At 40.9% G+C, this 27416-nt stretch overlaps 2 protein-coding genes across 3 annotated transcripts; one reads left to right on the top strand and one right to left on the bottom strand.

Moving 5' to 3' along the window:
- Positions 1-106: 106 nt before the first annotated feature.
- Positions 107-7774, top strand: D2hgdh (D-2-hydroxyglutaric acid dehydrogenase). The gene is made up of 9 exons (XM_034969037.2): positions 107-526; positions 1148-1295; positions 2034-2231; positions 2832-3025; positions 3346-3514; positions 3936-4065; positions 5177-5333; positions 5711-5876; positions 6962-7774. Exons 1-9 carry the CDS (start codon positions 428-430, stop codon positions 7228-7230), a joined length of 1530 nt encoding a protein of 509 aa, XP_034824928.1. The 5' UTR covers positions 107-427; the 3' UTR covers positions 7231-7774.
- Positions 7762-26679, bottom strand: LOC117982032 (uncharacterized). 2 transcript variants are annotated; one of them, XM_034968298.2, is made up of 8 exons: positions 26360-26679; positions 25768-25979; positions 25163-25315; positions 24088-24306; positions 23438-23542; positions 22426-22618; positions 22012-22141; positions 7762-10863 (listed from the first exon to the last, which is right to left on the bottom strand). In XM_034968298.2, exons 1-8 carry the CDS (start codon positions 26469-26471, stop codon positions 10764-10766), a joined length of 1224 nt encoding a protein of 407 aa, XP_034824189.1. In that variant the 5' UTR covers positions 26472-26679; the 3' UTR covers positions 7762-10763. The 2 variants fall into 2 exon arrangements, with proteins under 2 accessions (XP_034824189.1, XP_069354890.1); XM_069498789.1 differs by lacking the exon at positions 26360-26679 and adding an exon at positions 26177-26317.
- Positions 26680-27416: the final 737 nt, after the last annotated feature.

Genomic DNA, 27416 nt, shown 5'->3' with positions numbered 1-27416 from the left:
ACCGTGTAGGTAGACTGAAATCCAATTTGTTCGATTCTTGGTTGATTGTGTATTCGGCCCTCTCCCTAGAGTAATCAGTAAATTATATTATGTTCCTTGATTCGGCCTAATGAGGTTCATCCACGGATAATTGTTTGAATATCAAAAAATACTGAATTTTGCAACATAGATCAATAGTTAGGGTAGGTACATTGCAAATAAAATTGAAATAAGTATTCAGCTATGTCCTATATCTCACATAAGTACTTTAAGTCTAATAAGTACTACGCTACTTCAGTAGGTACAACTGCCACCGTACGTTGTGCTTATCTATAAAACCGGCTGATTACGTAATAATTTATTATCGTCAATTGTAAACAGCTGCTAAGAAGTATGAACATTACTCCAAGTTTTAGTTTACTCGCTTTGCCTGTGTTCTGATCTCAAAATGTTTAAGCCTCTATCTCTGTTTATATTTAATTTAAGGAAACAGAATATCGTAGCACAAGTTAAATATGCAAGCTCGGTGCTTCCTCAATTATCATCTGTAAGTCTCTGGTAACATATACACAAGTAATTATTGTTCTTGTTTGCAGCTTTATTTCCTTTGATTACTCATTTAATTCTCAAATATTAAGTAGGTACCTAGGTATGATGTGAAACTTCATTGAAATCGGTTTAGTAATCTCGATTTGACAATGCTTTAGTTTAAACTTTAAACAATAGTTAGTTCACTGTTACTTTAGGTAGAGAAGGTAGGTACCTACTTAAAACAACTGTTATTTAGTATTTCTCACATTCTCAAGGGTAGGTATTTACATACCTATAGTACGCGGCAGAAAATAATTTACATCGACCTTTAGAATGACATTTCTGCTTCTTAGAGCGTTGTCTCTGTCACTCATACATTATAAATATAGATATATAGTTTTGGTGGTCCCAACGACAGAGACATGCTCGACAAATCTGCTATCTCCATGTGAAGGTCGATGTGCCTCCATTATTTTCTGCTGCGTACTGTACCCTCACATATTTTACGATTAAAAATATAAGTAATTAAAATAATTCCTCACTTAATTTCTAACAAACTGCAGTCGATGAGGCTAGATAAGTAGCTAAGTACTAGATTCTATGTTCTAATTTACTATTTGCAATCTGTCGTTTTCAGGAAAAGTATGGAGTCAAGAGAAAAAGTTTTGGTATCATACAACCGACTGATGTAGATTATTTTAAATCGATTCTAACCGAGGACCGTGTACTGACTGATGAGAGTGATGTTCTTCCATTCAATATCGATTGGATAAAAAATTGCAGAGGTCAGTGTATTAAATAAAAAATAATTACTAAGTATACTTACTTACTGGTATTAAGTTTTATCAAATAGGATCTTCAGATGAATACAAACCAAAATAATGATATTTAGGGTTCAATCCCTACTTACTTAGTCAAAAAATCCCACTTCTGATACACTAAAGTGAAGTATATATATTATATTTGTATATGTAGGTACTGTATGACGTATAATACCTAGCCGGGCTCACTTGATCATGGACCCAAAAAATATACCTACGGCAGCGCGCCACTATGACGCGAAGGCACTCGCATACTTAACTATATCTCTTACGAGTGAGTGAGCGAGATACAGAAAGATATAAGAGTTTACGTGATAGAAAGAGAGGCGTTTAATAAAATTTATGCCTGCCGCAGGGCTGTACGAGCTGAATTGAACTTTATTTCGTCGTAATAAGAGTTGCTATTTATTTGAACAGAGCGATCCTTATGTACCTGGAAAGTTCTGTGACAGTAGGTAGGTACTTAGAAAGACGAAGAAAACTTTTGAATTTATAATTATTTTACTCTCAACTCGTAATTTGTTTAAAGAATCAACTCGTCTATTATTGGTTCTCTAAGTAAATACCTTATTTATTTACAAAAATGCTGAAACCTTTCTGTTTTTAAAAACATTTAGGTAGTTACGTAGGTAATTAACTAGGTACGTATATAACAGGTAGGTCAATCTTATTGTTGGTAATATTTTTAAATTGATTACTCAGGACAATCCAAAGTTGTATTAAAGCCGAAGACAACAGAAGAAGTTTCTAAAATCCTGTCGTATTGTAACAGCAAACGACTAGCTGTATGCCCCCAGGGAGGCAACACTGGCTTGGTCGGAGGATCAGTTCCGGTGTTCGACGAAATCGTGCTCAACTTTAACTTGATGAACAAGATCATCAACTTGGACGAAATATCAGGTAGCCGGTAGGTTTCATTTGTCCATTAGGTGCGCAGACGACTGAGTTGCACCGAGCTGCTGGATAGTTGGATACAGTAGGTACAGGCAGCGCAAGTCCCGGCGTACGGAAGCCTCTAAAAGAGATCTTTGACCAGCAATGGATGTCCCATCTCCATCCTGGTAGGACGGCCCGTATTAAACAACAAACTAGAGATTGGAGAAGGTATAGGACGGTAACGACAAGTGCGGATTGGCAGACTTCACACACCTTTGAGAACATTGTGGAAAACTCTCAGGCATGCGGGTTTCTCACGATGTTTGCCTTCACCGTTAAAGCAAGTGATACTTAATTTCCTAAAACGTTCGTAACTTCGAAATTTTTGAGGTGCGTGCCCGGGATCGTACATAAAAGGACGACCGGAACCGCTTCGAAATAACCACTTTTACTTCGTGGCTCTATCAATAGCAGTTTTATTCAATCATTTATTTAAAGATTAAATAAGTTTTCTTCAGCTTCATAAGATCAAAAGTAATATAAGTATGTGCCTGCTGAGGTACCAAAATATTGTCTAAGCCTGCAGAGTACTGCCTGTACCTTCTCCAAAATTCTTCCTAACAGGTGCCCTAGTGTGCGAAGCGGGATGCGTGTTAGAGAACCTCGACAATTACGTTCGCGATCGCAACCTCATCATGCCGTTGGACCTGGGCGCGAAGGGGTCCTGCCACATTGGCGGCAACGTCAGCACCAACGCGGGAGGTCTCAGACTGCTTCGCTATGGAAACCTGCACGGCTCCGTCTTGGGACTTGAAGCTGTAGGTATATTACACGTTTAAAAACTTTTCTGTTTTGCAGTGATACTTACCTACCCAGTTAGTTAGTAAAATAATACTCCGTGGTAAAAGAAATAATTATAGTCCATAAAAAATGACTCCTCGCGCGCCGTTTCTACTCTATGGGTCAACTGTCCTATCATAAGTACGGTTCAACATAAAATTAAGGACTTAAATGATATACCTTTAACATGAAAGACACAAAATCGATCGATCAATTTGTGATATTACCTACTGGCCAAATCCTGGAAATTTTTAAGTACCTACCTAGGTACTAAGTTAAAATCTTCAATTGATTGCAGGTCAAGGCAGACGGGACAGTTCTAGATTGTCTACGAACACTAAAGAAAGACAACACTGGATATCATTTGAAGCATTTATTCATAGGCTCTGAAGGAACATTGGGGGTAGTTACTAAAGTTGCCATACATTGTCCCGCGTTACCTAAAGCTGTGTCCCTTGGATTCTTTGGTAAGTTTACAAACAATTTTTTAACTTATTGTTCATAGATTTAGTGCTATGAGTATGAAGTATGAACTGCTACAATCTATACTTTCATAAGTTCACTGCTCTGTAGAGTGGGTCACCAGGGTCATCAGCCAGACACGGTTCTCCGCCTGCCTCATCGTCACCCACTTTCCACCACTTGAGTTCATCGGTCCAGCGGGTTGGAGATCTCACACTGCATTTACCACGCGGTTTCCGCTCCAACGCGCCTGCCGAGTACCTACCGCGACAGCAGTCGGTGCTGCAGTGCAGACATGACCTGCCCACTGTCTCTTTGCCCTAACCCTTTAATTTCGGTCACTTTACTTTCCTACGAATGTTCTTGTTTCGGATTTTATAAACTGCTATATATGCCTATATTAATTGATCGCATTTTTTCTTTCAGGGGTTAAAAATTTTGAAAACATACTCGCACTGTATAAAAGAGCAAAGTCATCTTTGGGTGAAATTCTTTCTGCTTTCGAAATGGCAGACAATGAATCGATTAGTTTTACTGTTAAAAACCTTAAGCTTACGTAAGTATCTGTTATTCGGTCAATCCAATATTCAGGTTCTACCTACTACTAAGGTAAAAATACTTAAATATACATATACTAGCAGATGCCCGCGACTTCGTCCGCGTAATGGTTTCTCATGAGATCTGAAATTTTACCGCTGCAAAAGGCCTCACTTACCTACTCACTCAGTCTCACCTTAAGACACGGAACCCAGAATACCTAAATGCCAATTTTCATATCTCTAACTTCAAAAACATATTATTTTCATATAACCTTTCCACCCCCATTTTACTCCCTTATGGGGGAATTTAGTTAGATCCTTTCTTATCTGATACCTACCCCCTAGAAATAGCCTACATTTCAAATTTCAAGTAAAAATAATAATTGTTAAAACTTTTCTATAAAAACATTGCCCCCCTATTTTACCACCCTTAAGGGGGGAATTTCCCAAATTGAATTATACAGATTTTTATTATTTAAAGCTAAGAACCTAAATGTCGATTTTCACGTCTCTAACTCCAAGAACATAGGACTTAGGAAAGTTTATCTGCGTATCCATACCCAACACAGGAAGGAACTATATCAGCGACTCTTAAGTTTGGATATGGCGGCTTTGGGAGATAATAGGTAACAAAGGTGTATAAAATTATCCCCTACTTTCGTCAAAGTATTATGTTTATTTTTTTAATTTCATTTTAAACAATATACCTACACTTACAGTAAAACCAAACCTAAACCAAAACGTTTATTACCTGCCATCTTTCAAACCCATCATGATCCAAACTTAAGAGTCGCTGATATAGTTCCTTCCTGTGTTGAGGCCAATAAGCAGATATACAATACAATACGAAACTTTCAGCTTTTATCTTGCGACTTTAAGGAAGGTCTGGCACGCGCTGGCTCTTAGTCCATGTAGGTACATCACCCAGTCAGTTTCTACTTTTAAAACATACTCGAAGATATGAACGTCCTTCCGGCATCAGATTTCACCTCCACTTAAACGTGTACCTTCAATGAATAGGCAATCTTCTAAGCAAGTGCGCTCCTTGCATTATACCATGCCAGCAGGTCTGATTACAGCCAAGCACTAGTCTATATAATTTTTTTTTTTTAAATCTGATTTTAACAGGAATCCTATATCTGACTATCCGTTCTACGTGCTGGTGGAGTCGCACGGCAGCGACGAAGCGCACGACAGTGAGAAGCTGTCGCGCTTCTTGTCCGAAGGAATGGACAGCGGACTGATATTAGACGGGACCGTCACTTCCGAACCAGGCAAGATGAAAGTAAGTTTTACGGTTTTACGGATTGACGTGATTTTTTGCATGGGTATAGAATATATATAAAGACCTGGAGAGTGACATAGGCTACTTTTTATCCCGGAAAACCAAAGAGTTTCCACGGGATTTTTAAAAACCTAAATCCAAGCGGACGAAGTCGCGGGCATCAGCTAGTACTAAATAAGTATAATGTGTACTTATTACGCGTAAGTGCTATACAACATAGCTTGCAATGCACAGCATACCCTGCCTTATTGCTTAAAGCAATCTTCACTTCTCCTTTTACCAAAGGTTGCCTGGTAGAGATTGGTTTAAGCAACAAGGCCGCCTTAACGTACAATTGGTTCAGTGTGCAATAAAGTTTTGTATATATATAATTTTAGACAATATGGCACATTCGCGAGAGCATAGCGGGCGCGGGTCTGATGGACGGCTACACGTTCAAGTACGACGTGTCGATACCACAGCGTAACTACTACGATTTAGTGGAACTGTTGCGCGCGAGACTCAGGGGGCACACCGCTATGGTGTATGGATATGGGCATGTCGGTATGTACAATTGGGTATTTGACTCCAATTTTTTTATTACTTTATTATAAACTAGCTGATCCCCGCGTGTATATAATATAGCTATATCACTCAGGAATAATGTAGCTTTCTATTGGTGAAAGAATTTTCAAAATCGGTTCAGTAGTTCCAGAGATTACCCCCTACAAACAAACTTAACGACATTACCTCTTTGTAATATTACATATTATAAACTAGGATAAAAATAATGACGTAAACTGAAAAACGAATTAAATCGATCAAATAACAAAAAAGTTATATGCATTTAAATATTTCTGATTAGACAGAGATAGCGATATAGCATTTTGACGTCACACCTTAATGCCATAGTAGCTTCGTGCGGTTTCATACAAATTTTCGTTCTGCGAGAAAGGGATAGAAGACCCTCCCACTCCAAAATTAAAATGACTGTAACTTTGTAAATCTTTTTTGGATTTTAATACCTATTTTTTTTCAGCGTACGTCATTATTTTTATCCTAGTTTATAATAAAGTAATAATATTTGTCAAATTCAAAAGTAGGAAATACCAAATTTGATTTCTCATCGTATAGGTGACTATACTCTATCCGTGGAGAGAAGTTAATGAAGCGCTGTTGTGTAATCCCATACAAATGATACGAGCCAAAAATTTCAGTGTGCGTTAGCCATTTCGAGACAAGTTTCGAGTTTGTGATCTCTGCACTGTTTTGTGCTAATGTCACGCTACATCGTCACCACCTCGGAGCATTCAAGTTAAGCGTCACCCATGCGGGCAAAACTGTGTTGTGGCCTATAAAAATATATTTCATAGGAAAACCGTGAAACAGAAACCTATATTGTATACTAAAATATTTTTATTAAAATTAAAAAGAGCAACCGCCGAGTTTTTTGCTGGATCTTCTCGGTAGGAACGGCATTCCGAACCAGTGGTAAATTAAAACTACCCGACGATTCGAAACCGCTTGTAAAAAGTCTACTTGAATAAAAACATATTCTATTCTATACTTCAGACGTCTTATTTTTACATTTTCGGAGTGTTAAACAATATTCACTGCAAAAAAAACTAATTTCGGTACTTTATTCACAGGTGATGGCAACATTCATATAAACGTAATCGTACCAGAATACACAAAGCAAATGTACTCAATGTTGGAGCCGTTCATCTTCGAAGAAGTCGCCAAGGTCCGGGGTTCCATCAGCGCGGAGCACGGCGTGGGCTTCAGGAAGCCTCAGTTCATACATTACAGCAAGGATGAGTCCGCGTTGCAGCTAATGAGAGATCTGAAGAAATCTATGGACCCGAATGGAATTCTCAATCCTTACAAAGTGTTGCCAGATGTACCTGATATTTATTAGGGATCTTTAGATCCAAAAACCGAGCAAAATATCGGAAGATTTGATATTTTTAAGGGGTTCCTATCTCAAAAGGAAAAACGGAACCCTTATAGGATGACTTTGTTGTCTGTCTGTCGGTCTGTCCAGAAACCTAGAGGGTACTTCCCGTTGACCTAGAATCATGAAATTTGGCACGAAGGTGGGTCTTATAGATGGCATTATGGGAAAAATCTGAAAACCGTGAATTTGTGGTTACATCACACAAAAAAAATTAAATTGTGGTCATAAACTAATAATTAGTATTTTCAATTTTCGAAGTAAGATAACTAACTATTTCAATGGGGTATCATATGAAAGGGCTTCACCTCAGGATTCTAGAACAGATTTTCATTTATTTTTAAGCATCATAGTTTTTGAATTATCGTGCAAAATGTCGAAAAAATAAGAGTGTAGTACGGAACCCTTGTGGCGCGAGCCTGACTCGCACTTGGTCGGTTTTTTTAATAACTTAAAATAATTAAGTACAAGGTATCTTGAAATAAAATTATAATATATTTAAATGACTTTTATTAAAATATCCATTTATTCTTATAACATTCATAATATCACTGCAACAAAAATACAATGGAATATTATAAACATTCGCCCAATTGCTTCAAATAAATAAATCCCATATTGCAAAAAACATCAAAAAATTTATAATTTATTATTATGTCTTTAAAGATTGCTTATTAATCGACGTTGTGATCTTTGAAGGTGGCATTAGGCAGTGCATCATCGAGACGGAGGCAACGGGCCAGCCTTCGGTTCCGTGACGTTAAATAAGATGCGAAAAACTATATCTACTTTAACGATAACCATCGAGTCGTTCAAAGTAACAACTTATAAATGTCCCCATATCAGGAAACTTCTTCGCGTTATATATACCAGTAACCATGTAAAACGGCACGAAAGATGAATTATCGGGCACTTTTTGGACAACACACGATTTCATTTTGTAGTTCATTAAAAAATAAATAAAAGCTCGGACCTATACAAGTCTCCGTCTCTTTGCGAAATGCTCCTTTACAATGTATCACTGTACTGTCAGCAATTAGGACTTACTGCGTTCAAACACGCTGTTCCAACCATATCAAACAAACATAAATTTTATGTAAGGACAACAAATAAAATGTGACAATTTGGCTTTAAGATCGATCTCCACACCAAATATACTATCGAAATAGCTATAAAAAATTAGAATGGTTCGCAATGAACTTAGTTGTTTCAGTGTTAACCGTATCTAGTATAGTAAGTATTTAAGTTAATTCTTGGGGCAGAAGAAAATTCAATGACAAAGTTTATAATAAAGGATATTGTTACCTATTTCTGCTTTTATACATTTCCAACTTCTAATTGAACATTTTCTTTTCAATAAATAGTTTGCTTTAAAAAAACTAGTTAATAAAATATTATGGCAAAGATTTTTACATATTAAAAAATAAGTAGATAGAAATGCAACGTAATACACGTTTTACCGGAATGTTCTACTTTAAGGAAAATTGAAAATCAAAAAGCAAATTGGAGATTTAATCGAAAGTTAAATTTTGTATAGATATATACCTTGAAAAAGAAATATTTGTGCTGCTATTTAAGCATTCGTTGTGTGATATGTTAGGAATCGTGCATATCTTTATCAGGCATTGAGGCCAGTTCACGACCAAAATAATGAACAGTTATATTTCATTTATTGTCATGAATTAGACAAAATAAATGGAGAAGTAATGAGATCACTAAATATTTTTACAAAGTTAGTTGTGAGACAAAATGTAAACAAGCACAAATAAACCAAGTTTGCCAAATGCTCGCTTAATAATATGTAGAATTAAGACACTTTCTTGCAGATTGTATATTTTATCATAAGTTACAAAAAAAAAATCGACTTTCATTTGTCATGTTTGGATTTTTTTTTCAAAATTTAATTTACCACCTGCCAACACAAATTTAATGTCATCATTAAAATCCATCAACCAATTTAGGCTACAAGTTGCCTCAAAAAATTGGGGTTCAGGGCTAGCGTCCATCATGTTGTTTTTGTGACGTCACCCACCCTGGTGCATTCGGGTAGAAAGTGATAAAAATGATAATAATATAATATCATGAATGTAAGTAACGGTAAGTCGGCATTACGAAATTGCACAGCGCAATTTTCACCACCGGGGCCACCTGAGAATCTGGGGGCGTATGAAAATAAAAGTACTTGCTTGATATAATTTTATCATTTACCATGTCACAGGATTCTACAAGAAAAATCGCATCAAGGGATTTTCGCATTGCCAATTTAAGTGATTTGTGTATTTTCTATCTAACTTCTTCTTCTTATCTTTATATCTAAGCTATATTTGCATTTTAAAGATGCGAAGGCGTACTTGTTTACATTAAGTCCATTTACATGAATTGTTGCAATAGCATTGTTCATAGCTCATAATGAAAATTAAAATATTGATTATAAAGATTTATACTTCAATTATACACTATTCAATAGCCAATAACGCCACATTAAACAAATCACCAGGATCAAGGATTTATTATTATTATATTAAATATACCTACTACGAATTGTCAATAAATCATAAAAATAATTAAACAATACATACTGGGAAGTATTCTATTCGAGCTACAAAGAATGACTGAACAATCTTTTATGTACTAAATATACGCCTATTTCATTTAATATGAGCATTAATATTGCAATGAAATGGGATATAGTTGTAATGTTATAATTTCGATTTTTATATTGCTTAGGTTAAGGTACGGTACATTCTGTTTGTATATTTTAAACTTGTAATGCTGCGCGGACTTTTTGTTATTTTTCGTAGAATACGTCTTAATGCATTTATTTATTATTAGTGTCTTTCCATAGGGCGACCTTTTCACGCGCAATATGCAGTTATAACTGAACAGCTGACTGTTCTAGTAATCGTTATATGTGTAAGCAAAATTGAGAACTGAACAGCTTAACTCAAAGAACTTTACATCTGATCAGATTATATCATTAAGGTGGACTTTCAAGTCAGCAGCACCGCGTCAGTGACGCCGCGATAGAACGTCAGATTAATGTACTGTGCAAATGTAGGGACTGTCATTCAAGCGCAGCGACACTAGACGCCGCATTCGAATGATCATATTTGCACAGTATCTGACGCTCTGTCGCGGCGTCTTCACGCGGCGCTACTGACTCGATCGAGATGCTCGACTCGAAAGTCCATCTTCAGATAACTGAACAGTTATAACTGCATGTGTATAGCCGACTAACGCTGGGCGAACGCGATGCAGTCGCAGCCTGTGTGACTTTGCATACATCCGCAATGCCGATTGTAGCGCTGCATTCGTAAAACGCGCATTGACTGCTCGTGAAAATGTCGTCATGTGCAAAGGCCTTTTAATCTAGAGTTATTACAAAGCTTTCACAGACGAATCTTTTTATTGTTTTATAAAGTTTTATTATTTTTTTATAGTTTTTCACGATTGTCCTAGTGCAGAGCGCGATCCAATGGGCGCCGGTCGACAGCTGGTTATCGTTTGATCTGGTTGGAGATCTTAAGGAACTCCAAGTAGCCGGCCTGCATCTCGGCGTCCATGCCCGTGTCCCACGCCTCGTTCTCCAGCTCCTCCCTGAACCCACCGACCAGCCGTTATAGCACAACGTGAACACATACATATAGTGAGACGACGCCCTTGATGTTTGCGGATGAGCCGGCTCTACGGTTGTAGCACTAAATACTCGACAGACTGATCCACTACTAATAAAGATAATTAAAGACTCTTGTTACGGACAAGCTAAACTGCGCGGGAGACGCTCGGTAACCATAGCAACGGACCGACACGAGATCAGCCGAATCTGAGACAGTATCTCGGTAGAGAGAGAAAGTAAGTAATTGTCAGAAAGAGAAGGCATGCCTCGTGTCGGAAAATGCATGGAATGTGCCAAGGGCGAGTCGAAATAAAGCGGCAACGTCGCATAATCTATGCATAATTGGTTAGTACAATTTATTGGCTCATTAGAGGAGGTACTTACTAAGGCAAAATATGTAAATATTAAGGCGTGATTTTTACGCATTATTCGTTCTCAAGTTTTCGGTCTCAGTGTAATACAAGTGAAAGTGCTAGAATAGGGCAGTGATAGGGAAAGTACCTCTTCTAAATAGCTAAGTAGCTAGGTAAAGATCAGCTTAGGCTGGTCAGTGGCCTCTCTTCAAAACCGAGGCAAGTGACACCAGCTGCGGTCAGCTGGTAGCCCAGGTCATTGACCCTAAATGGTCAGCTGGTAGCCCAGGTCATTGACCTTACATGGTCAGCTGGTAGCCAGGTCATCAAACCCCAGCTGTGATCAGCTGAACTACTGCGAAGGGTGAGTGAACCGAGTCAGCCGGTACCTGTTCTTGTTGTAGCATAGCAAGCAACAGCTGACCTCTACAGCATCTTTCCTCACCGTAATAGCCCTCCAATAGCAACCATCTCACAGCTGAGCCGTGGTCCTTACCACCCACGGTCAGCTACGGTGCAGCAGCGTGCAGGTGCACGGCGCATGCCCATGCAACCACAAGCAGCCAACCAACCATCTGGCCTAAGGGTCATCGTGGAAGGTCCTCGGCCACAGCGGGCGGAACACGGTGGACAGCAGCAACGACGTCGAGAGTTGAACCTGCCACTTATCTTAAGGATAACAGTGGTGAGGGGTTCGCAACAGCGACGGGTGGAGTGCTTCAGGTATCCGCTACGACCAAAAGGTTTTTAAAAACCATATAGCCCCCCAAGTGTTAATAAGTTCAGTGTCTCTTAGTGAGTTACAAGTAAATTTTTCCGACGGCCATTTAAATGAACTTTTCCGGCGGCCATTTTGAATTGAACTTTTCCGTCGGCCATTTTGAAGTCATGTAGTGAGAAGTACTACATATCTATATAACTTTAATGTGATGGCTTATGTATTAACCATTATGTATTAACCATTATGTGTTAACCTTTATGTACTAACCTTTATTTGCATTTGTTCTAGCTAATGTTTAGTATTGTGTAACTAATGCTTACGTACTAATCTTTATGTGCTAACCCTTATGTACTAACCATTATGTGTATTGGTTTTTAGTTGATAAACTAATCATACTTTATTCCACAGGCAGTGTGTTTATAAAAGTGTAGCGACAGTCGAGTTAATTAAGTTAAAAGTGAAACGTTGTAAAGAAGGCTGCGGCACAGGCCTTGTGTTAGCAGTATAGGCTCTAAGATTCCGTATTCAGACCGGCTGATGCGGTGGAACAGTGTTCTATGTTTTTTTTTATGTATCGACTGTCGGTCAACATTTATATCAAGCCTGTTACCATTTCGAGTGAATAATAAGCGTCGGTTCCCAACCTTTTTCGTTCAGTCGTCGTTTAAACTGAGTGTTAACATTCGAGTGAACGATAATCGTGTCGTACATAACCGATGTTTACTATTTAGTCTTTGTTAAACCAGGTAGGTTTTTTATATGACTTAATAACTTACAACTATTAGGTCTAAAGTTTAATTGTACGATCGTGTCCTATGAGATCCAACTACTTTAGGTTGTATTAATGTCCGTATTCATAATCTGAAAGCTTACAACTATTCAGTTATGAAAATTATACGAACTTGCGTATATGAGAACTTAATAGTAAGTGATCATTTCTAACGTATGTGTGTTGTATATAATTATTAAGATAACTCGTGTACCTATACTTTGTTTATAATTTTAAAACTGTATTACCCTGCCATTAGTAATACTATTGTGTTTCTGTGTAATTTATTCATAATGTTGTCATTTATAAATTGATATAATAAGTTGTGTCACTTATTTATATAATATAATTGTGTCTTATGTTCATTTGTCTAACGGACAGTGTTTTGTCAGTTGTCATACGTGTGACTGATTTTTATTTTTTCATAATAAATACGTATTGTGTTCTTAAGAATGATGTTTGATTCGAGATTAGTCTCGTGTGTAAACCCGTGAAAACTACTATCCTTTTAAAACCTTAAGTAGCGATTACTCCTGTAGTTCAGTCTGAACTGGCAGTGCGTAAAGCTCAAATTGAGTTGAGCACCTCTAGATTTTTTTACTAGTTCCTATCTAACCATACGGAACATCAAATGGTCCTTCGAGCCGGATCTCTGGACACAAAAAGGATAGTTTTGTTTCACGTGTTTATTTTCAGGATAGAATGGTCGTCACGCGCGGTCAAGCCGGAGAAGAGAAGGGGCCTGGGCACGAAATCGACGAGATGCGTACTGAGGACGCACCAACCATTTCTGGAACTATGGAGCAAAGAACGAGGCCAGAAGATGAGCCGTCCACTGAGGGTGGACAGACTCCGGCACCTACAGGACTGGGTAAGCAAAGATTAGATTTACCTTCCGTTAGCAGGTTGCCAGCTCCAGAACAGACCGCCGTGATGAAGAAACCATGTCAGCGAGCTACGAAGGAAGGGGTACGTATTACTGAGACCGAAAACTTGGAACCACTTCGGGAGGGGATAAGGCAACCCCCCCTTTCAACGCCGCCGGCATCACTGCAGTCTGAGGCAACTGCAATGAGTAAACAGGAAGCCGATTGGGCTTTTGAAGAAGGACGATTGGAGATTGAAAAAAGGTACGAAATAGAATTATTACGTAAACGACTGGCTCGTCGTGTATCTACATTCAATGGAGAAGACGCTGCTGGGGACGGGCCCAACACGGAGGCGGCGCCGACAGCACCGGTGCTAAGGCGCGTACAAGAATGGCTAAATCAAACAGAGCAGCGTCAAGGAGCACCGCCTGAAGTGGGAGCAGTGGCATCGCCTGCCAACGTTGAGGTTTCTCGGCGACACGAGACGCGTACAGCAGTGCACCTGCCGGTTAGGACAAAACCGGACAGGAAAGTGGAGTGGGATCAGCCAAGGATCCTGCCCACGTGTTCCCCACACCCGGCACCGGCCGAGGAGCAGCCGAAGACCGATATTGATCGGTTAGCTGCTTCAATAAACAAGGTAGCGAACAGAAGGCCGCTACTCCGTGAGTTGACGGAATTACCCAAGTTCTCTGGTGAAGCAAACGAATGGAATGGCTTCAAAATCGCGATGATGCATAGCACCGAACACTTCAAGTTCTCAGCAATAGAGAACGTTACGAGATTAAGAAACAGCTTACAAGGTAAGGCTCGGGATGCTGTATCAAGTTTGTTGAATTCTAGAGATCCAGATCCTGAGCGCATTATGAGGTCGTTAGATTCGACTTTTGGCAGACCCGACGCGATCGCCAGACAGGCAGTGGTAAAAATTCGCAAACTTAAAGCACCAACAACAGCCATGGAGTTGGAGGACTTCTCCATTGCGCTGACGAACATAATAGCTGCACTCCGGGAGGCGGATATTCGGCGGGAACATCTGTTTAACCCCCAACTGGTAGTGGAGGTTCTCAACAAGCTAGACGAGATTACCAGAAGCAGGTTTGCACCATATGCGCATGAGTACGGCGGTATAGGTGAACCAGAGATCTTAGTGCTGACCAGGTTCATTGAATTGGACGCCGAACAAAGAATGAAGCATTTAGCTTATAACTTCAACACAAATAGTCACTCATCGGAGACGTTTAGTAGGGGAGCGAGGTATACATCGCGAGGAAGAGGCGCATCCGCGACAAAGAGGGTATACTTCGCTGCCAAGGCCACGGCTAAGCAGCATCCCGCTAAGCCGTCGTGTGTCGCATGTGGAGGGGAGCACCACTTACCGACTTGTCCCCGACTTATAACTAAGGACATAGGTGATCGATGGAAGTTTGCAAGGGAAGCGCAGGTATGCTTTCAGTGCCTACGAGCTAACCACCGTCGCGAGGGATGCAAGGCCAGTAGGTGTGGGGTTAATGGGTGTCAACAACCCCATCACCACCTTCTGCACAAAAATACAAGGGCCGTCGGGGGAGCCGCCACAGCTTCAGTGATGAACACAATGGCAAGTCAAAGCACGGTGCTACTGAAGATATGCCCCGTCACCATTAGAGGTCCCAAGGGAACGTTGGATACGTATGCTCTATTGGATGAGGGATCAACCATAACCTTGGTAGACGGGAAAGTGGCGGCCGTCGTAGGTGCAGAAGGGCCGACGAGAAAGCTCAAACTCCATGGGATCAATGCGGTAAGTGATGAAATCAGCAGCCAAACAGTGGGACTACTGATAAAATCAAGATCTGGGTCGCAGTTTGATGAGATAACCGCACGGACGGTCCCAAAGCTTGAACTGCAGAGCCAGGCAGTTCCAGCGTGTGTTCTGGGATATCCGCATCTGAAAGGCTTAAAGGTAAGCGATGTGTGTTATTACGGGGCCGTTCCAAGGATCTTGATTGGTGCCGATAACGGGCACTTAATTGTCACAAGGACATTACGTGAAGGAAGTAGAGAGGCACCTAAAGCTTGCCTCACGAGCCTCGGGTGGGTAATTATGGGACCCAACCCGGGTGCAAAGGATGAACCGAGAGAGGCGGTTCATCATCTTCATCACCGTAGTCAGAACAGCGAGGATGAAGCGCTTCATGGCTTAGTGAAAAGCCACTTCGACTTAGATGCGTTGGGAGTGAGCTTGGCCAAGAAGGAAAAGCCGGAAAACGAACGGGCCGTCGAGTTGTTTAAGGTTACAGCCCGACGAAATGGACCAAGATTCGAAGTTGGACTAACGTGGCGATCAAACAAGGTAAGGATGCCACCCAGCTTTTTCAATGCCTTTAAGCGCTTGAAAGGCATTGAAAAGAAAATGGACCGCGATGCAGCGTTCGGAGAAGGCTACATGGAACAAGTGGGAAACCTGCTGCAGAAGGGATATGCGACGGAATGTAGCGGCACCGAAGAAGAAGAGTGTAACGCCTGGTTTCTACCTCACTTTGGAGTTAGAAACCCTAACAAACCAGGAAAACTCAGGTTAGTGTTTGACGCCGCCGCATGCAGCCAGGGAGTAAGCTTGAATGACATGTTACTGGAAGGACCGGACCTCCTACAGTCCCTGCCAGGAATATTGTACAGATTCCGGGAAGAGCCTGTAGCAGTAACGGCAGACATTCAAGAGATGTTCTTACAGATCAAGGTGAGGTCTGAAGATCAGCCATCTCAGATGTTTTTATGGAGGGGTAACAATAGAAGTGAGCCTCCGAAAAGGTATAAGATGACATCTTTAATATTCGGGGCTACATGTTCCCCATTTTTAGCACACAGTGTCCGCAACCTGAACGCTGAGGAGTTCAGAGAGACACATCCTGCAGCATTCGCCGCCATAACTACAAAGTCATTACATGGACGACTTCGTAGATAGCTTCCCGAGTAAGGAGGAAGCCATAAAAGCGGTGCAGGAGGTGGACTACGTGCACCAACAAGCCAGCTTCATTCTGCGAGATTGGAGCTCCAATGAACAAGGTATATTAAATAGCTTTCCGGTTGAGTTGCGATCGCGAGCGCATACTCAACTAATGATAGGAAAAGAAAGCGAGGAGCGAACGTTAGGGCTTGTCTGGGATGCCCAGCAGGATGAACTGGGTTTTAACACAAGGATGCCAAGAGTGCCGAAGGAGGTTAAGGAAACAGTAAGAGCTCCTTCGAAACGGGAAACGCTAAGCGCGGTCATGTCAATCTACGACCCGCTCGGGTTCTTGAGTCCGTATACTATAGTAGCAAAGATTATGCTACAGTCACTCTGGCGTCTGGACATCGGATGGGACGAGCCTATCCCAAAAGGAACAAGCAGGTGAGTTCGTCACATGGATGCAAGGTCTACACAACATTGAACAGCTGCGGTTGCCACGATGCTACGATAAGCACAAGGAGGGCCAGAAGCGACATCTTCACATATTCTGCGATGCCAGCGAGCTGGCATATGCAGCCGTGGCATATTGGCAGATAGAAGGACCAGAGGACGCCGTGATCGTACGGCTGGCATCGGCAAAAGCCAAGGTAGCACCACTAAGAGGTATGAGTATTCCCCGGATGGAATTACAAGCAGCTGTTATCGGTGCACGACTTGCAGAGGCAGTGAAAAGTGGACATCGCTGGGAGGCAGCCAGTACCACATTCTGGTCGGATTCCAGAACAGTCCTCATATGGGTGAGAACCAATGCTAAACGTTATACACCATTTGTAGCACATCGGCTAGGAGAGATAGCCGAACTGACTAAACCAGAACAATGGCGTTGGGTGCCAACGAAAAGCAACCCAGCGGACGACGCGACGCGTTCAGAGTACGCAGCGGGGCCCAGGTCGGAGTGGCTGGAGGGACCGCAGTTTCTACAGCAGCCATCATCCGAGTGGCCGAAAGAACCAACCCCTGAGCGGGGGGAGCCCGAGGAGGAAGTCCTCGTGTATCATGTAAGCCAGTCAAGACCGCTACATTGGGACGCTATGCCGGATATTAACCGGATTAGCAAATGGAACGTGCTGATAGGAGCTACGGCACGAGTAATCTACATTGCAGCAAAATGGAGAAAGATGAGCAAACAACTAGAGGTACGTGATCTTCAAATGGCGGAAAAGCTATGGCTGGAAAGAGCCCAAGTAGACAGCTTCGCCTCTGAGATACAGCTGCTGAAACGGGGGGAGAAGATACCCCGTTCCAGCCGCCTATATAAACTGGACCCAGAGTATGGGTCAGATCGACTGCTAAGGTTGCGCGGGCGGATTAACGCCGCACCGGTAACACAAGATCAAAAGCAGCCGATCATTTTAGACGGACGGCATCAGCTCACACGAATGCTGATCCAAAAGGAACACGAGGCTGCAGGCCACGCAGGCAATGAAAGAGTCGTGAACGATCTAAGGCAACGTTATTGGATCTTACAGCTACGACCTTCCGTACGAGCAGTCGCCCACAGTTGTCAACGATGCAGAGTAAGAAAAGCCGCTCCTCAAGTACCAACGTTTGGTGACCTGCCAGCAGCAAGATTGGCGCCGTTTAGCCGACCATTTCAGAACGTAGGGGTAGACTACTTCGGGCCAATGAGCATCACGATCGGCAGGCGCCACAAAAAAAAGGTGGTGCGCTCTTTTCACATGTCTAACAACTCGAGCAGTACATCTGGAGTTGGTGTACAGCCTGTCCACGGATTCTGCAATCCAGGCCCTACGCCGCATGGGAGGGAGGCGAGGTTGGCCTTCCATTATATTTTCAGATAACGCGACGAACTTTAAAGGGGCTGACGTCGAGTTGAGAGCCGCTGTCGAGGAGTGGGCAGAGCCACTCAGGGAGTTCTGCCTAGGTAAGATGATATCATGGAAATTTATAACACCAGGTACCCCAAACCAAGGAGGAGCATGGGAGAGACTGGTGCGCTCGGTGAAAACAGCCCTAAGTGCCACCTTGAACGAGAAGTCTCCAAAGGAGGAGACACTGCAGACTCTGCTGGTGGAAGCCGAGTATTCAGTGAATGCTCGTCCCCTAACACATGTGTCGGTAAGTCATAAAGACCCAGAGGCATTGACTCCGAACCATTTCCTCATTGGATCGTCATCAGGGTTACCCGTAGTGGGCCCATGTCAGCAAGCAGACAAGAGGACTTGGCGAGCAGCTCAGGCGCTAGCAGACGAGTTCTGGAGGCGTTGGATACGTGAGTATTTACCAACGTTAGTCCCGCGCGGCAGTGCCGCTCAAAGCTTACGACAACTCCAGCAAGGAGACCTCGTCGTCGTTGTAGACGACAAGTTGCCGCGCAACGTGTGGCCTAGAGGGATAATAGAGCAGGTGTACCCCGGGCCCGACGGCGAAGTCCGATGTGCAGACATAAGAACATCAGGAGGTGTGTTTCGTAGGCCAACACGTAAATTAGCTGTCCTCCCAATTATAGAAGGGGCTGCGGCTCCCACGTAGGGAGGGAGCCTGCGCCGGGGGGAGGATGTTACGGACAAGCTAAACTGCGCGGGAGACGCTCGGTAACCATAGCAACGGACCGACACGAGATCAGCCGAATCTGAGACAGTATCTCGGTAGAGAGAGAAAGTAAGTAATTGTCAGAAAGAGAAGGCATGCCTCGTGTCGGAAAATGCATGGAATGTGCCAAGGGCGAGTCGAAATAAAGCGGCAACGTCGCATAATCTATGCATAATTGGTTAGTACAATTTATTGGCTCATTAGAGGAGGTACTTACTAAGGCAAAATATGTAAATATTAAGGCGTGATTTTTACGCATTATTCGTTCTCAAGTTTTCGGTCTCAGTGTAATACAAGTGAAAGTGCTAGAATAGGGCAGTGATAGGGAAAGTACCTCTTCTAAATAGCTAAGTAGCTAGGTAAAGATCAGCTTAGGCTGGTCAGTGGCCTCTCTTCAAAACCGAGGCAAGTGACACCAGCTGCGGTCAGCTGGTAGCCCAGGTCATTGACCCTAAATGGTCAGCTGGTAGCCCAGGTCATTGACCTTACATGGTCAGCTGGTAGCCAGGTCATCAAACCCCAGCTGTGATCAGCTGAACTACTGCGAAGGGTGAGTGAACCGAGTCAGCCGGTACCTGTTCTTGTTGTAGCATAGCAAGCAACAGCTGACCTCTACAGCATCTTTCCTCACCGTAATAGCCCTCCAATAGCAACCATCTCACAGCTGAGCCGTGGTCCTTACCACCCACGGTCAGCTACGGTGCAGCAGCGTGCAGGTGCACGGCGCATGCCCATGCAACCACAAGCAGCCAACCAACCATCTGGCCTAAGGGTCATCGTGGAAGGTCCTCGGCCACAGCGGGCGGAACACGGTGGACAGCAGCAACGACGTCGAGAGTTGAACCTGCCACTTATCTTAAGGATAACAGTGGTGAGGGGTTCGCAACAGCGACGGGTGGAGTGCTTCAGGTATCCGCTACGACCAAAAGGTTTTTAAAAACCATATAGCCCCCCAAGTGTTAATAAGTTCAGTGTCTCTTAGTGAGTTACAAGTAAATTTTTCCGACGGCCATTTAAATGAACTTTTCCGGCGGCCATTTTGAATTGAACTTTTCCGTCGGCCATTTTGAAGTCATGTAGTGAGAAGTACTACATATCTATATAACTTTAATGTGATGGCTTATGTATTAACCATTATGTATTAACCATTATGTGTTAACCTTTATGTACTAACCTTTATTTGCATTTGTTCTAGCTAATGTTTAGTATTGTGTAACTAATGCTTACGTACTAATCTTTATGTGCTAACCCTTATGTACTAACCATTATGTGTATTGGTTTTTAGTTGATAAACTAATCATACTTTATTCCACAGGCAGTGTGTTTATAAAAGTGTAGCGACAGTCGAGTTAATTAAGTTAAAAGTGAAACGTTGTAAAGAAGGCTGCGGCACAGGCCTTGTGTTAGCAGTATAGGCTCTAAGATTCCGTATTCAGACCGGCTGATGCGGTGGAACAGTGTTCTATGTTTTTTTTTATGTATCGACTGTCGGTCAACATTTATATCAAGCCTGTTACCATTTCGAGTGAATAATAAGCGTCGGTTCCCAACCTTTTTCGTTCAGTCGTCGTTTAAACTGAGTGTTAACATTCGAGTGAACGATAATCGTGTCGTACATAACCGATGTTTACTATTTAGTCTTTGTTAAACCAGGTAGGTTTTTTATATGACTTAATAACTTACAACTATTAGGTCTAAAGTTTAATTGTACGATCGTGTCCTATGAGATCCAACTACTTTAGGTTGTATTAATGTCCGTATTCATAATCTGAAAGCTTACAACTATTCAGTTATGAAAATTATACGAACTTGCGTATATGAGAACTTAATAGTAAGTGATCATTTCTAACGTATGTGTGTTGTATATAATTATTAAGATAACTCGTGTACCTATACTTTGTTTATAATTTTAAAACTGTATTACCCTGCCATTAGTAATACTATTGTGTTTCTGTGTAATTTATTCATAATGTTGTCATTTATAAATTGATATAATAAGTTGTGTCACTTATTTATATAATATAATTGTGTCTTATGTTCATTTGTCTAACGGACAGTGTTTTGTCAGTTGTCATACGTGTGACTGATTTTTATTTTTTCATAATAAATACGTATTGTGTTCTTAAGAATGATGTTTGATTCGAGATTAGTCTCGTGTGTAAACCCGTGAAAACTACTATCCTTTTAAAACCTTAAGTAGCGATTACTCCTGTAGTTCAGTCTGAACTGGCAGTGCGTAAAGCTCAAATTGAGTTGAGCACCTCTAGATTTTTTTACTAGTTCCTATCTAACCATACGGAACAACTCTACTTTGCCGACTTCTGTCGGTCTATATAGTATGGTTGATCCGATTTGAAAATTAACTCAATCCAGTCAAACACAAACTGAGTATAACCAGGTCATCTGCAACTTAAAGATTAGTAGCACTAGAAGTCAAGAATATATTACATTAATTATTAATTAGTTTCGAGACGCGCGTATTTCTGAATTCTGACGTTACTTCCGTTGCTTCCGCGCCAGTAATATTTCTGCTGCAACTTGCGTGCACTGTCTGGACGTCCCGCCACTGAGGACGCCTTTATGTACAAACATCGCCATTGAGGAGAAAGCATCAATTGACTAGAGCGGTTCTCTGGCTGTGGTGGTTTAATGGACACTTATAGGTAAGCGCATAACTGAGGAGATTTCTCAGTTCCTCCGGCAGTGGAGCGGTGCGGGAGGATGTCGCCACAAGTTGACGAATCATAAGCTCTCGCGTCACTTCATCACACCACACCTCTCCCGCACAGTTCCATTGCCACAGGAACCTTGTCAGTTGTTAGGTATGCCTATACAATACACATACAGTAGTATAACACAATGCACTCACAGTATGTCGATGTCGAGCGCGGCGGGCTTGGCGGGCAGGTTGCTCTGCAGGAAGTCGCGCTCCTCCAGCGTCAGCGTCTGCCCGTCCGCCAGGTAGCCGCCCATCGTGCTCTCCGGCTCCGAGTTCGTTTCTGCAACAATCGATGTGACCTTAATGCAAATCAAGATGCGAGAGTGAGAGAGCCAGTGAGCTAGCGCATTCCACTGGAGTGCAGAGTTGTGTTGAGGGTGGTGGAATATCTTCTCGCACGAAATTCCTTAGTACTTGGAGACCAAAGTCTTCGAAAAGTGCATGTTGCCAGTGCTAACATATGGATTAAATAACGTGATTGCTTACTAACTAACGTAAGAAATCTTAAAGTACCTTAGTAGGCGATGGCAAGAGTTATACGTATATAATACATCGCATACTCACGGTTGAGGCGGCGCGCGACGGGCGGCGCGGCGGGGCGCGCGGCCGCGTCGGGCTCGGGGTCGGCGGTGCCCCAGCGCGCGGCGCGCAGCTGGATGACGCGGCGCACGCACGGCATCTCGGCGCGGTACTTGAGACGCTCGAACGCCGCGTGCATGCTCGTCGGGCAGTCCGCGTCCAGCGCGATGCCTGACAACTGCAACCCCCAAAATATGCTGACTCAGTGCAGTGGTCCGAAACTTGAGTCAAATCTGTGCTGAGTGCTGACTACAAAATCGTTGTACGCAGGTCACGTTGTACAAGATTTTAGAAGTTTTTCAGGGTGATTGTTACCCAATGCCAACGCAATTTTTTAAAAGAAATCTACATGGGTATCATTTCAGAGGTTTTTCAGTTTCATTTGTAAGCTCGCGACTTCGTCCGCTTGGACTACACAAATTTCAAACCCCTTTTTCACCCCCTTAGGGTTGAATTTTCAAAAACCTTTTCTTAGCGTCCAACGGCACCGACCCCAAAAAATATTATTATGGAACTATATTAACTCTTATATATTAATATACATAATATGTTCGGTAATAAATTAAATTATTTTTCAATTTTTAGTGTTTGTGTCTTGAAGTCAGTTTTTATTTTTTTTGTTAAAAAAATTTATTTCACAATTTTTAGTGGCCCCATGGTATTAAAATATGCTATGCCTGGTTAAAAATCTACTGTTTACTGTTTACTGTTGTGTGCTATTACACTGATCGCGAGCAATTTACTCTTATCCGTTGAGGAGTTCCATTATCTATCTTCGAAGATGTTCATCAGATCTTCACCAAATTTAAATGGGACCAACTTTGAAGTATACCCTTTCAAACAAAAAAATAATTTTCAAAATCGGTCCAGGCGTCTTTGAGTAATCCGGTAACATACATTAAAAAAAAAAAAAAAAAAACGACGAATTGAGACCCTCCTCCTTTTTTTCTGTTAAAAATATAAATAAAATAATAATGTTAGTAACATCAGAGCTTACCTTGAGCAATTGACAAACTGATTTGATGTTTGTTTCCTTGTCAGTGTCTAGCAGATGTAACAAAACTTTACACAGGCTTTCCCCTAAGGATCTTATCCTCCCACCCTGAAAAAATTTACACACTTTATATACACACGTTTTTAAAAATCTATACTAATATTATAAAGAGATAAAGTTTGTAAGTTTAGTAATCTCTGGAACTGCTGAACCGATTTTGAAAATTCTTTTCTTGAAAGCTACATTATTCTCGACTCTTGTGTGTCTACAGGACACACTGATTTGGAATCGCCAGAGAGAATATGCATACAAAATTGTTACAATATGTCATATAACAATTTTTTAATTTATCTATTTATGTTATTTATTTAAACATCTTTTTTTTGCTTAATAATATGACAAAGACTAAAAAATACAGGATCTACTTAAAGACAAAGAGCGACCTTATCACAGTGATCTTTTATTTTACAGAAAAACTTTCAGCTAATTGGAAAATAGATAAAAACAGAAGAAAATTGAAGCTAATAACAAGTTTTCACAGATAGAATTTTCAGTTCCTAGTTTTACTGAGAATTTCCCTGTAAGGCTAGATGTAAGTGTTGAAAATTAATTTAAAAAAAAAATTAAAAAGCTCCAACTCCAAAGTACTGTACCTGGCTGTTTTCCAGTTGTGTGTATATTTCAGCTAGGAACATGGCAAAGCCGCGCATGTTTTCCTCCGAGCTCTCTATGCCACTTATGATCTTGTGCTCCTCGGTAGAACAACGCTCCAGCAGGCACGCCCGGAACGTTGACTCCTCGGGCGGTGCAACAGAATCAAAGATGGAACACAGTCGGGCACCATTGTATCGGAAGTTGGCCTCGCCTATGCACTGTGAACATGCAATACTTGATTTAGGATCTATATTAATAATAAATGTGACTGTCTGTTTGCCCTGTTTAACTGATATTGATGAAATTTGGTAAAAATATAGCTTGCATCCGGGGTTGAACATTATTACTTTTTGTCCTGGAAAATAAAAGACCTCTTAACTAATATGCTAAAATTCTAAACTAATAAACTCTACATATTGACTATTACCTAATAACCCAACACAAATGCTTTCAGAAAGAAAGAAAATAAAATTTTGCACACAAGTTCATTATGTTATCACTGTGTGAAGCAGTGCCTGTAAATCATTAGAATATGGTAATATTCTGTACAATATTACTTAAGTTGGTCTAAAAGCACAAACCTCAAAATAGGCCAAACAGATTTGATCCAAGTTTATATCAATAAAAAGAAAAAGAATTTATATTTAAATCCTTAAGTATACTCATGTAAAGTTAGGGTAAGTCAGCTAGTTAATTATAATTTTTCAAACAATAAATAAATATAGTAGGTATATTTTGAAAACATAAACTGACTAACATACATTGCATGGCCTAATATTTACGAAGAAATAACCTAAAATGCTACCTGGTTCAGAGAATAGAATTTACACATAAACACTGCAGACAGCCATGTAAAGTAAGGGCAAGTCAGTTAGTTTATTATAATTTTACCCACACAATAAAGAAATTAGTATATTTCACATAAAAATCCAGTAATAAAATAAATAGTAAAAAAGTAAAAAATTAATTCTACCCTTGACCTTGCATCCCGAAGATGCATTATATTATGAAAGCTTATACTGTCTGACAATCATGCATGGTCTAATATTTACAAAGAAATAGCCTAAATGTTACCTGGTTCACAATGGCTTCAACAAGGGCCCGGGTGGCGGTGGCATCATTCAAAGTCAAAACAAAAGTATCCACCAATGGTCCACACAAAGTGTCGAATTTACCGGGATCAAATGTTATCTCACACATCACTGTAATCAAGTTTGCTATGTTCTCCTGTTGAACCAACATAAGTATTATAAATTCATACTAATACATATTATAAATTCATACTAAGTAATATTATAATGCAAAAGTCAGTCTGTCTGTCTGTCTGTTAAGAGGTTTTCACAGTCCAACGGTTTAACAAATTTTGACAAAATTTGGTACAGACATAAGGACATGGATGAACATAGGACTATATTTTATCCCAGTAAGTCAAAGAGTTCCCACAGGATGCTTGAAAAGCCTAATTCCACATAGATAAAGTTCCGGGCATCATATTCTTACATTCCGTATATTATATTATGGATATAGGCTACTTTTCATCCTGGAAAATCAAAGAGTTCCCTTGGGGTCTTTAAAAACCTAAATCCACACAAAGGAAGTCATGGGCATCACCTAGGAACAATAATATATGTAATTCTACAATATATACAAAACAAATATATTTTTTAAACTTTACTAACTCGTAGATCCAAGTTTTCAGGCTCCTCAAGTGCATACGAAAGATTGTCAAAGTTATATGGGTCTTGATCTTGTGCCTGTCTGATTCTGTCCTGAACAGAATAGCGAGGCACTCTGAAGGGCTCTTGGTTGTAAATTACAGGTGACTGTGGCACATAGTTTGGTGGATACCATTCCTTAGCTTCCGCAGACAAATTTGATACAGGGGCTTCAACTGCCAACAAAATTGTAGATAAGCATGCATAAATTGACCCATAAAAACATTTGATGATGTTACTCAGTCAAATATAAGTTAAATGATGTTTCCAGCACAGGTGTACATTAACAATTTCAGTATTAATCCTTATTGTAATATACCTAATGTAAAAGTATTGAAAATAATGAAGATCTGATTTAAAATTTGTTACACACCATCATGCGCCATGGCTCCGCCAGTTGATTTCTGTCAAACTACGTAGCCGCCGACGTCATCACAAAAATTCCTAACTTTCACCTGAAGATTCGATGGGTGCTTTTAGCGACCCGCGATCATAACCAATGAAGATTGTTTTTAATGTGAAATATAGAATTAGATAAGAGAACGATAAAAAATACCTTTTGCGTCGTCCGCCACGGATTTGGGCCGGCGCAACTCACGAGGTTTATTATCGGGATTATGCCAACCACGGCCTCTACCTCTTGATCCTCCAACATCCCCGTTATTCATTTCAAGCGGTGAGGGCAATATAGAGTCTTTATTAAAAATACTAAGTCACTATATATTCGGAGTAATTCCATAAACCGAAATAAGACACTTTGGATTATTTTTCAATAGTTTCGCACGATGATTTCGACACGTAAACAAAGACAAATACTTCAACGACGTTTTTACGGGAGCACCTCCATGTTATTTGAGTGAGTGAGATAACAAAAAACTAAACTCCATGGAAGAGTGAGATAGAAATATTGTTGCACGAGGCGTTCCGTTTTACGAAATTTCTTGTATAAGTAAAATCTTGGCGAACTCATGCATGTGTAGGGTGGAGCACAGGGGTGGAGAAAGCGATCCTTCCTGGGCCCCGAGTCTAGTTCTATAGGGCCTTCAAATCATAAGAATACTTTTAATGAAACTGAAATCCCAAAATAGATTATGTTCCGTACCTACCTAAATACAGTAATATAGAGTTGCTCAAATCAAAATTAAACGATAAAAAGTTTTTGCGCTCGTTTCGCTTGCTTTTAAGCATATTTCTATAATATTACATACGTAGGTATTTTCTTCATGGGTTTCCACGCGGGTTAAATCGGCGAATCAAAACGAGGGCCTCATAATGATGTCGCTTCGACGCGACAGCCTAGGCCAGAGTAGGTAAGGCATTTATTTTGCCCATCCATAGCTACGTACTAGGGTTTCCAATACCGGGATCCCGGACTTGCTTTGTCTTTTTACCCAACTACGGCAAAGCCAAAAGGAAGGGAAATGCAGCTTAACTTAGAATCATGATCACCATTATAATTCTCTATTATAGTTTAGCTGCATTTTGTTTTTTATTTATTCACTAATTCTTCAATATACTGTTACATTTTGTACATTTCCTACCTGAGCATTTAGGAATTGTATAGAGTGCCTAATTGATTTTATACAATGCCTAGGAAATGTATGAAATGGTCA

Source organism: Maniola hyperantus, chromosome 5, assembly GCF_902806685.2.
Source record: "Maniola hyperantus chromosome 5, iAphHyp1.2, whole genome shotgun sequence".
Taxonomy (NCBI): domain Eukaryota; kingdom Metazoa; phylum Arthropoda; class Insecta; order Lepidoptera; family Nymphalidae; genus Maniola; species Maniola hyperantus.
This window is presented reverse-complemented; position numbering and strand designations above follow the sequence as displayed.